Source organism: Hippoglossus stenolepis, chromosome 6 (assembly GCF_022539355.2).
Source record: "Hippoglossus stenolepis isolate QCI-W04-F060 chromosome 6, HSTE1.2, whole genome shotgun sequence".
In the NCBI taxonomy this organism is placed as follows: Eukaryota; Metazoa; Chordata; class Actinopteri; order Pleuronectiformes; family Pleuronectidae; genus Hippoglossus; species Hippoglossus stenolepis.
In genome coordinates this window covers 543146-556399 of record NC_061488.1, presented here as the reverse complement: position 1 = coordinate 556399, position 13254 = coordinate 543146, and the positions used below count along the sequence as shown (strand labels likewise).

The following is a 13254-nucleotide window of genomic DNA, read 5'->3' as shown; positions in this document are numbered from 1 at the left end:
TTAGATGAAGGGTTTCTGGAAATCTCTTAATGGGAATTAACTCCATTGATTAAAGAACAATTAAATAAAAACAAAATAATCAATCAATCAAATCTTATTAGTATATCCCATATTCACAAATCCCAGTTTGTCTCATGGTCTTTAACAAGGTGAGACGTCCTCTGTCCTTAACCCTCAAGAGTCAAACTACTAAAACCTTTAACAGGTAAAGAAGGTAGAAACCTCAGAGACACATGTGAGGATCCGTCTCCCAGGACGGACACAAGTGAACAGATGTCCCGTGGAACAGAGAACATCGAGAGATCAGAGTATTTACAGCTTTGATTAGAATAAACACTTTGTAGCTGAAGGTCAATGAACTGATGGATTATTGTCAGTAATGGTCGAGTATCTGAGGAGAAATATTATATATCAAGCAGACTTGATGTGATCATACACAGATTTGATTAAGGTGAGACAGATGCAGTAGAAAGTGATCAGTGACGTCAGTGAGTTCACACAGGATCTGAAAAAGAACAGACGGCACATGTTAATCAGCAAAGTCACACATGCGAGGAAATATCTCAGTAATATTACTTATTCATTACTTAATAAATGTTTCATTCGACCTCAAAAGCAACAACTTTGTTTGTTAATCTTTTAATCAGTGTTTAAAAGTGAGTGACTCACATTGACACGTGTACGACACCTCCAGGTATTTGATGATACCGAAACACGGGTCTCCAAACACTGAGTTTACTGCTCTGACCCTGCAGCTGCTCTTCCCGTTACAGCTGTGGACACAGTGATGTTAACATCTGTACTCAAGTGAAGTCTAAGACGAGGGTTCAATCTAAATCAGTGCATCCACCTTTCAGCCACTTTCTTCGTGGGACTTGAGCAGAGGACATTTTGGAGATTAGACTCAGGACGACGGTATGAACACGTCGTCCGGTCTCGACGTCCATAATCAGCTCCGTACACGAATATGACCTGTCCGTCCTCTGACAGAGGGACGAGGACATGAAGCAGAGAAAGAAGGCAGGAGAGTGGAAATACACATTTTACAATTAATACATTTAGTTATTATTAATAGATATAGTAAAATAGAAGCTGCTTTTCATGTCATTGCTCTAAAAGCGATTAATTAAACATGTCACACACGTTCATACAGAGAAATAACATTTAAAATCATAAAACAGAAAACGGGATCTTACCACAGTGTAGATTTGCCTCAGAATTCTCACATATATTGAGGTGAACTGTGAAAGTAACAGGACTCAGATTAGATTCTCACTGGAAGACACAGTCTCAGGTGCTCGGGGACATTGGAAACAACATATTTACAACATGATCACCCACTAACTCAGTCTGATTGTTCAGAGGTTTAAAAAGCCTCACAGAGGGGGAGGAGTCAAACGTGTGTCGGAGCCCAGTTGATAATATGCAGATGACTCCGCTCTCTGTGTGGAAGAGTTTACACTGAATCCCTCAAAGCTCCTCAGCTCTGAATCCCTCAAACTGTTTTCAGACAGACGTGACCACATGTTCTGTCGTGTTTGTTCCTCGTGTGAAGAAGCAGCAGGAGAGGCCACTGGAATTAACTGATTCTGTTATTTTTAAATGCCTCAAATTTGCTTTAGTAGAAATAAAATAAAATACATTTATTTGGATTAACTAATGCACCGTCTCATATTCAAGATATTTCACAATCACTACAAACAAAAAAGAAATAAAATCATCAAAATAGCAACAGAGCACAGACATGAATGAATCATGCGATAAGTCATGTGACAGGCGTGTTACTGACTTGCTGGGAAACAGGTGTAGTTTGTGTCCAGGTATTTAAAGGTGCCGAGGCAGGGATCAGAAGTTCGGACATCATTTGTGTTTAGTTCACACACTCTCTTCCCATCACACCTACAGGAAACACAGTTTTAAAAACCTTTTTTAGTGAAAACAAGCTCGAGAATATAACAGGATTTATCCTTCACTCTCCTTTAATCGTGTTCTCTGTACGTGGGGAATCAGCTCAGTTTTTAACGTGATTCTGAAAATGACCTCGCGATGCTCCACATCTGGATCAAACATATAACTCCTCAACAGAGTGAAGGTGTCACGTTGAGGAGCAGCAGCGTTCACCTGGTCCTCAGGAGGTCAAAGGTCCCCTGCAGGGAACACGCTGTGTTGAGGAGCTCCTGCTGAGGTCGGCCCTCGCTGCACGTCTGTCTGTCTGTGCGTCCGTACACAGCGTTCTGCACGCTGATCACTCCGCTGTCTGAACACGAAGAGTCAAAGACACAACAAACATTCATCTGAATTATTACAGTTACACACTGAATGAATATTAGTACTTGAGTCTAACATGAAAATGATGAAGTGTTCGTACCACAGCTCAGACGCTGGATGTCCACACAGGTGATGACTCTCTCTGAGGAAACATCTGAAAAACAGACGAGGAAGTAAGAGCTGAAAAGTGCCAAAGTACTTCTTTATGTGTGTAATAGATTACATTCAGTCTGATGTAGTTACCTGTGGTCATGAGCGACCATGTTGCTGCGAGCACTGAAACACAAACAGCAAACACATGAAACTGAACCTTTTTATTTAAGATGTTAAATGTTCATTTAATGATGTTGGTGCAACTTGATAAATCTGTTTTCATCTGTCAATTCAAAATGTTTTTACTGTTTGTTAATTCTGATTCAGGACCAGAAAATAAAGATTTACCAAAGTGACATTTTAAATCTCTCCCCAACTTCATTTAAAGAAAGTTTATTCGATTCAAAACTTTTCCTGAGCGACAGCAGCAACACATTATTTCTGTTCAGATTCCCAAGAACACAAAGAACAACTCTCGATAAACTGTGAACACAGAATGTGAATAACTATCCTCCAGAAATGAAGATATAAATATATAACGCTGCCCTGAGCTGTCAATCATCACGTCTCAGACAAATAACTAATTCAAACCGAGCGGATCAGAAACACGTGAACAAACGTTCATGTCCCTGTTTCTTGATATTTTCAAGGTTTCTCTCTGAAGCTCAAGGATCAAAATGTCTGTTTCTGATTCTCAGAGACTCTGAGACAGAATCTGTTCTTTTGATTTGTTCTTTTTAAAGTTCAGATAAAAGTCACATGTGGTTTAACGCTGAGTTTAAACATTTCAAACACTCTGTTCATTATGTTTCGTTAATTATGTGACTGAAAGAACAATTACTGACAAAATGAAACGTGATGTGAAATCAACTAAATCTAAATCATATTATTTAGAAATCAAGACGCCAGCTGAGCTCCAGGAAACATCTGTCACGAAGAATGAAGTGAAAGCAGAAGTAGACAGAATTGAGAGAAACCCAGTGGATCCTGTGGTTTGGTTCTACTCACACACGGAGCTGCTGAGGCTGAGGTGGAGCATGTTTCAGGAGCAGGAGAACAGGTGGAGCATGTTTCAGGAGCAGGAGAACAGGTGGAGCATGTTTCAGGAGCAGGAGAACAGGTGGAGCATGTTTCAGGAGCAGGAGGAGACAGTGAGCATGTTCAGGAGCAGGAGAACAGGTGGAGCATGTTTCAGGAGCAGGAGAACACTCACTCTAACACCGGTATTTATTCCACTGGTTCCACAGTCAAAGTTAAACAATGACCTGGATGACTCACGTTCAGCTGCGATAAAACCTCACTCTGATAAATGAGTTGATTAACTTCTGATGATCCAAGTTTATCAGAAGGAAAAAGATAAAAAAATCAATTCACAAAACTTACGGGAAGAAAGTTTCTAACGTGTCTGAGAACTTCCTCCTCCCTCACGTGCGTTCAACTGAAAAACCTGATTCATCTCAATAAAGTGAAACATGACTTAAAATAAGTGGAGCAGAAGAGATGAAGGAAAAGAGATGGAGCAGAAGAGATGGAGCAGAAGAGATGGAGCAGAAGAGATGGAGCAGAAGAGATGGAGCAGAAGAGATGGAGCAGAAGAGATGGAGCAGAAGAGATGGAGCAGAAGAGATGGAGCTGTGGTTCCTGTTCACACATTCTGGACATATCATGACGTCTCAGCTTGTTTTCATATCATCAAATAACTGATTCAAACCAAACGGATCAGAAACACTTCATCAGAAGATCGATAAGAACGAGATGAAACGACAGAAACATCTTTGACAAACATTCATTTAACGTCTCCTTTGGTCCATTCATCATTCTGACCATTACTGGAAACAGCTTCACACACACACACACACACACACACACACACACACACACACACACACACACACACTACAATACACACACATTTATTGGCCCTCACCCTTTTGTATTTTATCTTTATCTTATCTATTCTCTAATTTGATTGGAGTAGAACTATACAGTAGCAGGAGACGAAGGGATTTGTAGTTAAAGTCGTTAAATGTTCTCTGTTTAATTTCAGTTTTGTTGTGATTCTCCATGTTGACATGTTGACTGATTTGGGAATATGAAGAGAAATAAATTATATTTTCATCAGTCTGCAGCATTGGTCTTGTGTAGTGTTGGTGAATTTATTGTGTATTTGCACTTTCTCTGTGTACTTCACTTACAGTACTCTAATCACAGCAGCAGCAGCAGTGTGTAACTGGCTCAAACAGAATGAAGTCATATGAAACGTGTGTGTTTCATATGGTAACAAAATATGGTTTTGATAAATTAGTGTATAGTTTTTAGAAAGTGTTTCATTTTGAAAAGGATCTGAAGTGTTCTGCTCGTTGTGTGAAGTGTTTTTAAAAACCAGGCCCTGTTTTCAAAATCGTGCTGAAGCAATCGAGAAAAACTGTAATCAAAGTTGTTCGTTGTTCCTGGTGTTTGTTCTGATTTGTGTTGTTGACTCAGACTCCACCCACTAAAAACCCATGTTCAATATAATCTAACAGCTCCTAATGTAAATTATGAAACACTTCCTGCTCTCAGGGTCATTTATTCATCCTGCGTCCAATCATAAAACATGTTTTCTCTTTTATGACTTAGTTAAATGATTATGAGTTGTTTGTTGTTGAAGAGTTTATTCTTTACGGATGTTTGATGTTGACTTTCTGTTGAATTTATAGACTTTTTGTACATTTGTATGTTTGTATTTGTTTTGTATTCATGATTTGAGTTATTTTCTCTGCGTGTGTTTCGTTGTCTCTCAGTTGTTTGGACTTTGAGTTTATTACTGGTTGAGTTATTACTGGTTGAGTTATTACTGGTTGAGTTATTACTGGTCCTGTTTGACTCCTCGTGAAGCTTCTTGTCCTGAGTGTCTCAGACTTCTGTCCTCAGCTGCGTCCCACTCTGTCACTGGGTTTATTCTGGTTTCTCCTGAAGTGTTATTTGAGTTTATATCTTTTGTTTTCCTGTGAATCCTGTGAACTTCACTGTGATGAAAGGAGGTCAGGAGACCTGCTCCTGACCTCCTTTCATCACAGTGGCTCCTGACCTCCTTTCATCACAGTGGCTCCTGACCTCCTTTCATCACAGTGGCTCCTGACCTCCTTTCATCACAGTGAAGTTCACAGCTACTTTTATTTCAGCTAACATCACGATACACACACTGAAGTGATGTTCCTTCTCACGACTTCAGAACTCGACAAACACACTTTCAGTTGTGATTTACTTTATTTATCAAATGATTCAAATGATTCAATCAAAACGTTTGAGAAGATAAACCCGGAAGTGTGATCGTTGTGACCTGAGCCTCAGGGCTGCTGTGATTGGACGACCTCGCTGATAGTCAGCCTATGGGGAGATGGGTTGTTCCCTGAACCTTAGCACGATTGGTCAGATTAGAAACGGGGGCGGTGCCTAGACGTTCTTCGATCCTGTGAACAAATATGTGTAAAGTGACAGAGCTCTCACTCTGACTGTTTTTCAGATACAGGTCTACATGATAATAAATATTTGAACATAGTAAAAGTATTAAGAAGGTAAATGAGAGTCATTCCAGTTACATCCACTCTAACACTTTATTATACTCATTAAATTATACATGTTGTAGGTAAATAATGATGTTAATAATATGAACCATTAGAGTTTGATCTTATTTATTTTCATTCAAAAAAGCTACAATGTACTTTTTACATAAAGATACACATTTAAATTCAATTAAACAATAACGGAAAGTGTGAGAAAGTTAGAAACTAAATCTAAAAAGAAATAAGGTTGAAAAAGCAAAGATAATTCTTTATATATTATTCCTCCTTAAAGACATTATTGGTTATTCCCACAATTGTATTAATTTAATAAAATCAACTAGCTTCATTTTAAAAAATGTGTTATTTATTATTTTACATGAAAATGATGAAACAAGTTCAACAAGTTGTAAATAAACAGTCATTATTGTGCTCATTAGAATATCCTACGTGTGACTCCTCTCCAGCATAAACGATCTTTGTTTTGACGTCAGGTTCTTCTCTCCAGATCCAACATGGCGAACATCCGGTGTGTGAAGGTGAGTCCGCTGCACGCACACGCTTCACGCACACGCTTCATGCACACGCTGCACGCAGATAATACGTGAGTTAGAGTCGTAACGAGCGCGTGCGTTGATTCACGCGTTAACGTGCTTTTAATCACAGAAGTTCACACGTGTCGAACACAGTCACAGCGCCCCCTACCGGAAGCTGTTCACTAGGTCGCCTCATCTCCTTTCCTAACACGATTCCTCGTCATAGGTTCAAGGAAAGATGAGAAGGAGAAGCTGTAAGGAGTCAGGAAAGGAGGAGCTGTAAGGAGTTAGGAAAGGAGAAGCTGTAAGGAGTCAGGAAAGGAGAAGCTGTAAGGAGTCAGGAAAGGAGAAGCTGTGAGGAGTCAGGAAAGGAGAAGCTGTAAGAAGTTAGTAAAGGAGAAGCTGTAAGGAGTTAGGAAAGGAGAAGCTGTAAGGAGTCAGGAAAGGAGAAGCTGTAAGGAGGGTTAGGAAAGGAGAAGCTGTAAGGAGGGTTAGGAAAGGAGAAGCTGTAAGGAGTTAGGAAAGGAGAAGCTGTAAGGAGTCAGGAAAGGATAAGCAAGGAGTTAGGAAAGGAGAAGCTGTAAGGAGGGTTAGGAAAGGAGAAGCTGTAAGGAGTTAGGAAAGGAGAAGCTGTAAGGAGTTAGGAAAGGAGAAGCTGTAAGGAGTCAGGAAAGGAGAAGCTGTAAGGAGGGTTAGGAAAGGAGAAGCTGTAAGGAGTCAGGAAAGGAGAAGCTGTAAGAAGTTAGTAAAGGAGAAGTAAGAGGGTTAGGAAAGGAGAAGCTGTAAGGAGTTAGGAAAGGAGAAGCTGTAAGGAGTTAGGAAAGGAGAAGCTGTAAGGAGTCAGGAAAGGAGAAGCTGTAAGAAGTTAGTAAAGGAGAAGCTGTAAGGAGGGTGAGGAAAGGAGAAGCTGTAAGGAGTTAGGAAAGGAGAAGCTGTAAGGAGTTAGGAAAGGAGAAGCTGTAAGAGGGTTAGGAAAGGAGAAGCTGTAAGGAGGGTTAGGAAAGGAGAAGCTGTAAGGAGTTAGGAAAGGAGAAGCTGTAAGGAGTGAGGAAAGGAGAAGCTGTAAGGAGGGTTAGGAAAGGAGAAGCTGTAAGGAGTTAGGAAAGGAGAAGCTGTAAGGAGTCAGGAAAGGAGAAGCTGTAAGGAGTCAGGAAAGGAGAAGCTGTGAGTAGAGAAGGATAAGCTGTAAGGAGTTAGGAAAGGATAAGCTGTAAGGAGTCAGGAAAGGATAAGCTCTAAGGAGTTAGGAAAGGATAAGTTGTAAGGAGGGTTAGGAAAGGAGAATCTGTAAGGAGTCAGGAAAGGAGAAGCTGTAAGAAGTTAGTAAAGGAGAAGCTGTAAGGAGGGTTAGGAAAGGATAAGCTGTAAGGAGGGTTAGGAAAGGAGACACTGTAAGGAGGGTTAGGAAAGGAGACACTGTAAGGAGGGTTAGGAAAGGAGAAGCTGTAAGGAGTTAGGAAAGGAGAAGCTGTAAGAAGTTAGTAAAGGAGAAGCTGTAAGGAGGGTTAGGAAAGGAGAAGCTGTAAGGAGTTAGGAAAGGAGAAGCTGTAAGGAGTTAGGAAAGGAGAAGCTGTAAGGAGGGTTAGGAAAGGAGAAGCTGTAAGGAGTTAGGAAAGGAGAAGCTGTAAGGAGTCAGGAAAGGAGAAGCTGTAAGGAGTCAGGAAAGGAGAAGCTGTGAGGAGTCAGGAAAGGAGAAGCTGTAAGGAGTTAGGAAAGGAGAAGTTGTAAGGAGTCAGGAAAGGAGAAGCTGTAAGGAGTTAGGAAAGGAGAAGCTTAAGGAGTCAGGAAAGGATAAGCTGTAAGGAGTTAGGAAAGGATAAGCTTTAAGGAGAGGAAAGGAGAAGCTTTAAGGAGTCAGGAAAGGAGAAGCTTTAAGGAGTCAGGAAAGGAGAAGCTGTAAGGAGTCAGGAAAGGAGAAGCTGTAAGGAGTCAGGAAAGGAGAAGCTGTGAGTAGTCAGGAAAGGATAAGCTGTAAGGAGTTAGGAAAGGATAAGCTGTAAGGAGTCAGGAAAGGATAAGCTCTAAGGAGTTAGGAAAGGATAAGTTGTAAGGAGGGTTAGGAAAGGAGAAGCTGTAAGGAGTCAGGAAAGGAGAAGCTGTAAGAAGTTAGTAAAGGAGAAGCTGTAAGGAGGGTTAGGAAAGGATAAGTTGTAAGGAGGGTTAGGAAAGGAGAATCTGTAAGGAGTTAGGAAAGGAGAAGCTGTAAGGAGGGTTAGGAAAGGAGAATCTGTAAGGAGTTAGGAAAGGAGAAGCTGTAAGAAGTTAGTAAAGGAGAAGCTGTAAGGAGGTTAGGAAAGGAGAAGCTGTAAGGAGTTAGGAAAGGAGAAGCTGTAAGGAGGTTAGGAAAGGAGAAGCTGTAAGGAGTTAGGAAAGGAGAAGCTGTAAGGAGTTAGGAAAGGAGACATTAAGGAGTTAGGAAAGGAGAAGCTGTAAGGAGTTAGGAAAGGAGAAGCTGTAAGGAGTTAGGAAAGGAGAAGCTGTAAGGAGTCAGGAAAGGAGAAGCTGTGAGGAGTCAGGAAAGGATAAGCTGTAAGGAGTTAGGAAAGGATAAGTTGTAAGGAGTCAGGAAAGGAGAAGCTGTAAGGAGTTAGGAAAGGAGAAGCTATAAGGAGTCAGGAAAGGATAAGCTATAAGGAGTCAGGAAAGGATAAGCTGTAAGGAGGTGAGAAGGAAGGAGGTAGGAAAGGAGAGCTTTAAGGAGTCAGGAAAGGAGAAGCTGTAAGAAGTTACTAAAGGAGAAGCTGTAAGGAGTTAGGAAAGGAGAAGCTGTAAGGAGGGTTAGGAAAGGAGAAGCTGTAAGGAGTTAGGAAAGGAGACACTGTAAGGAGTTAGGAAAGGAGACACTAAGGAGGGTTAGGAAAGGAGAAGCTGTAAGGAGTTAGGAAAGGAGAAGCTGTAAGGAGTTAGGAAAGGAGAAGCTGTAAGGAGTTAGGATAGGAGAAGCTGTAAGGAGGGTTAGGAAAGGAGAAGCTGTAAGGAGTTAGGAAAGGAGAAGCTGTAAGGAGTTAGGAAAGGACAAGCTGTAAGGAGTTAGGATAGGAGAAGCTGTAAGGAGTTAGGAAAGGAGAAGCTGTAAGGAGTCAGGAAAGGAGAAGCTGTAAGGAGTTAGGAAAGGAGACACTAAGGAGGGTTAGGATAGGAGAAGCTGTAAGGAGTTAGGAAAGGAGAAGCTGTAAGGAGTTAGGAAAGGAGACACTGTAAGGAGTTAGGAAAGGAGAAGCTGTAAGGAGTTAGGAAAGGAGAAGCTGTAAGGAGTTAGGATAGGAGAAGCTGTAAGGAGTCAGGAAAGGAGGGTTAGGAAAGGAGAAGCTGTAAGGAGTTAGGATAGGAGAAGCTGTAAGGAGTCAGGAAAGGAGGGTTAGGAAAGGAGAAGCTGTAAGGAGTTAGGAAAGGAGACACTAAGGAGGGTTAGGAAAGGAGAAGCTGTAAGGAGTTAGGAAAGGAGACGCTGTAAGGAGTCAGGAAAGGAGACACTGTAAGGAGTTAGGATAGGAGAAGCTGTAAGGAGTCAGGAAAGGAGACACTGTAAGGAGTTAGGATAGGAGAAGCTGTAAGGAGTCAGGAAAGGAGGGTTAGGGTGCACAGACGTACAGTTATAATAAAGTTTCCTGTTTTAACGACGGAGAAAAGAACGATTGTTGATTCTCTGTCTCTCCTGCTTCACCTGTTCCCCCCCCCTGGTACACCCGCTCGTCCACCGCTCCGTCCCTGTGGTCCAGGGGATGGTGGGCCTGGTGACCGGCGGTGCGTCCGGTCTGGGTCGAGCCACCGTGGAGCGCCTGGTGCAGTGCGGAGCGTCCGCGGTGGTCCTGGACCTGCCGTCCTCGGATGGACACGCTCTGGCCTCGAGTCTGGGAGATCGATGTGTCTTCGCTCCAGCAGACGTGAGTCAGACATGTGGTTTTAACAGAGACAGACAAATGTGTCCTCGTCCTTCTCAAGCTGCTCAGATCAGAATCTGGGTTCAGTGACAAGTAGCTTTACACGTACAAGGGATTTGTGTTTGTGACTAAATAATACAAATAGTAAAGAAATAATATTAACATGAGAAAGTAAGAAATAATTTGACTTGTGACAAGAGAAACTTAAAACTCAGATCAACGCTGCAGCTGTAACCTGAGGTGTAGTACATCCTCAGCTCAGTAGGTGGCGCTCTCACATCATCCAGCACTGAAAACAGCACAGTTTCCTGTTGGCTGGTTCTGGTAGTTGAACGTGTCTGGTTCACGTCTTTGTCCCCGTCTGTGTTTCCAGATGTTTTCAGACCTGTTCCACGGCTCTCTCCAGAGGACATTACCCAGAGTTCAGTGCAGGTGTGAAACAGCTTGTTCCTTGTGGTTTCCAGGTGACGTCCGAGGCCGACGTGCAGGCGGCCGTGTCTCTGGCCAGAGAGAAGTTTGGGAAACTGGATTTGGCCGTTAACTGCGCCGGAATCGCTGTGGCTGTGAAGACGTACAACTTTAAAAAGGACTGTCCTCACAGCCTGGAAGATTTCCAGCGTGTCATCAACGTACGAAACATGAAACCAATTTCAGTCACGTGACCTCAGACGCTGGTGTGAGACGTGTCTTTTTCTGCAGGTTAATATCGCAGGAACCTTTAACGTGATTCGTTTGGCCGTCGGCGAGATGGGAAAGAACGAGCCGGACGCTGACGGACACAGAGGCTGCATCATCAACACGGCCAGCGTGGCAGCGTTTGACGGACAGGTGGTTTCAAAACACGTTAAATCTGTTATATCATCATAAGAGTTTGTTTGAAATAGTTACAAAAGTAAAATTAAACAGTTAATTGTTAATACAATTGTTACTAGAGTTGAATAATGATAAAAGTTAAGTATTAATAAATATTAAATAATGATAAATGTTCATTAATAATGAAAGTGTTTGATGTGCAGGTCGGACAAGCAGCGTATTCAGCGTCTAAAGGAGGAATCGTTGGGATGACGCTGCCGATCGCACGAGACCTGGCACCGATGGGCATCCGGGTCATAACCATCGCACCTGGTTAGTTAACGACAGCTGGTAGTTAACACAGCTGGTTAGTTAACGTACAGCTGGTTAGTTAACACAGCTGGTATAGTTAACGTACAGCTGGTTAGTTAACGTACAGCTGGTTAGTTAACGTACAGCTGGTCAGTTAACTACAGCTGGTTAGTTAACGTACAGCTGGTCAGTTAACATACAGCTGGTTAGTTAACGTACAGCTGGTCAGTTAACGTACAGCTGGTTAGTTAACGTACAGCTGGTTAGTTAACGTACACCTGGTCAGTTAACGTACAGCTGGTCAGTTAACATACAGCTGGTAAGTTAACGTACAGCTGGTCAGTTAACGTACAGCTGGTCAGTTAACATACAGCTGGTTAGTTAACATACACCTGGTTAGTTAACGTACAGCTGGTCAGTTAACATTCAGCTGGTCAGTTAACATTCACCTGGTTAGTTAACATTCACCTGGTTAGTTAACATTCAGCTGGTTAGTTAACATACAGCTGGTCAGTTAACATACAGCTGGTCAGTTAACATTGCTGGAGTATACAGCTGGTCAGTTAACTTACAGCTGGTTAGTTAACGTACATCTGGTTAGTTAACATTCAGCTGGTCAGTTAACATTCACCTGGTTAGTTAACATTCACCTGGTTAGTTAACATTCAGCTGGTTAGTTAACTTACAGCTGGTAAGTTAACGTACAGCTGGTCAGTTAACATTCAGCTGGTTAGTTAACATTCACCTGGTTAGTTAACATACAGCTGGTTAGTTAACATTCACCTGGTTAGTTTACATACAGCTGGTCAGTTAACATTCACCTGGTTAGTTAACATTCAGCTGGTTAGTTAACATACAGCTGGTCAGTTAACATTCACCTGGTCAGCTGGTCAGTTACGACAGCTGGTTAGTTAACGTACAGCTGGTCAGTTAACATACAGCTGGTCAGTTAACATACAGCTGGTTAGTTAACACAGCTGGTCAGTTAACGACAGCTGGTTAGTTAACATACAGCTGGTCAGTTAACATACAGCTGGTCAGTTAACATTCACCTGGTTAGTTAACATTCAGCTGGTTAGTTAACATACAGCGTCAGCTGACATACAGCTTGTCAGTTACCAGCTGGTTATTAACAACACCTGGTCAGTTAACATACGCTGGTCAGTTAACATACAGCTGGTTAGTTAACGTACAGCTGGTTAGTTAACATACAGCTGGTTAGTTAACTACAGCTGGTTAGTTAACATACAGCTTGTCAGTTAACAATTACACCTGGTCAGTTAACATACAGCTGGTCAGTTAACATACAGCTGGTTAGTTAACTACAGCTGGTCAGTTAACATACAGCTGGTCAGTTTACATACAGCTGGTCAGTTAACCTTCACCTGGTTAGTTGGTGGTTGTCCTTCATGTCCCCTCCTCTCGTCCTGCAGGTCTGTTTTCGACGCCCCTCCTCGCTGGTCTTCCAGAGAAGGTGCGCTCGTTTCTCGCCCGTCAGGTGCCCTTCCCCTCGCGCCTGGGAGACCCCGCTGAGTTTGCCCACCTGGTGACATCACTGGCTGAGAACCCGATGATTAACGGCGAGGTCATCAGACTGGACGGAGCCATTCGCATGCAGCCCTGAGTGTGTGTGTGTGTGTGTGTGTGTGTGTGTGTGTGTCTGTGTCTGTGTGTGTCTGTGTGTGTGCAGTACTTTATGTTGTTTTCTAATCTGATTTGACATTAAACTGATTTGTTTAATTGATTTGTGTTTTTTTCTTTAAGTGTTTTTTGCTCAGTCTTTAAAATCAGAACGCACACATTCTTTTTGGGAACTTGGGACAAGATGGC

At 42.2% G+C, this 13254-nt stretch overlaps 2 protein-coding genes across 2 annotated transcripts; one reads left to right on the top strand and one right to left on the bottom strand.

Moving 5' to 3' along the window:
• Positions 1-322: 322 nt before the first annotated feature.
• LOC118111116 (L-rhamnose-binding lectin SML) lies at positions 323-2536 on the bottom strand. Its single transcript, XM_035159454.2, has 8 exons — positions 2512-2536; positions 2369-2422; positions 2122-2257; positions 1790-1899; positions 1197-1241; positions 851-983; positions 670-773; positions 323-505 (listed from the first exon to the last, which is right to left on the bottom strand). The coding sequence occupies exons 1-8, from the start codon at positions 2519-2521 to the stop codon at positions 495-497; spliced, it is 603 nt and encodes a 200-aa protein (XP_035015345.2). The 5' UTR covers positions 2522-2536; the 3' UTR covers positions 323-494.
• Positions 2537-6359: 3823 nt separating this feature from the next.
• On the top strand, positions 6360-13168 carry hsd17b10 (hydroxysteroid (17-beta) dehydrogenase 10). Its single transcript, XM_047340229.1, has 6 exons — positions 6360-6442; positions 10159-10323; positions 10785-10949; positions 11020-11148; positions 11337-11445; positions 12858-13168. The coding sequence occupies exons 1-6, from the start codon at positions 6419-6421 to the stop codon at positions 13046-13048; spliced, it is 783 nt and encodes a 260-aa protein (XP_047196185.1). The 5' UTR covers positions 6360-6418; the 3' UTR covers positions 13049-13168.
• The last annotated feature ends 86 nt before the right edge of the window (positions 13169-13254 follow it).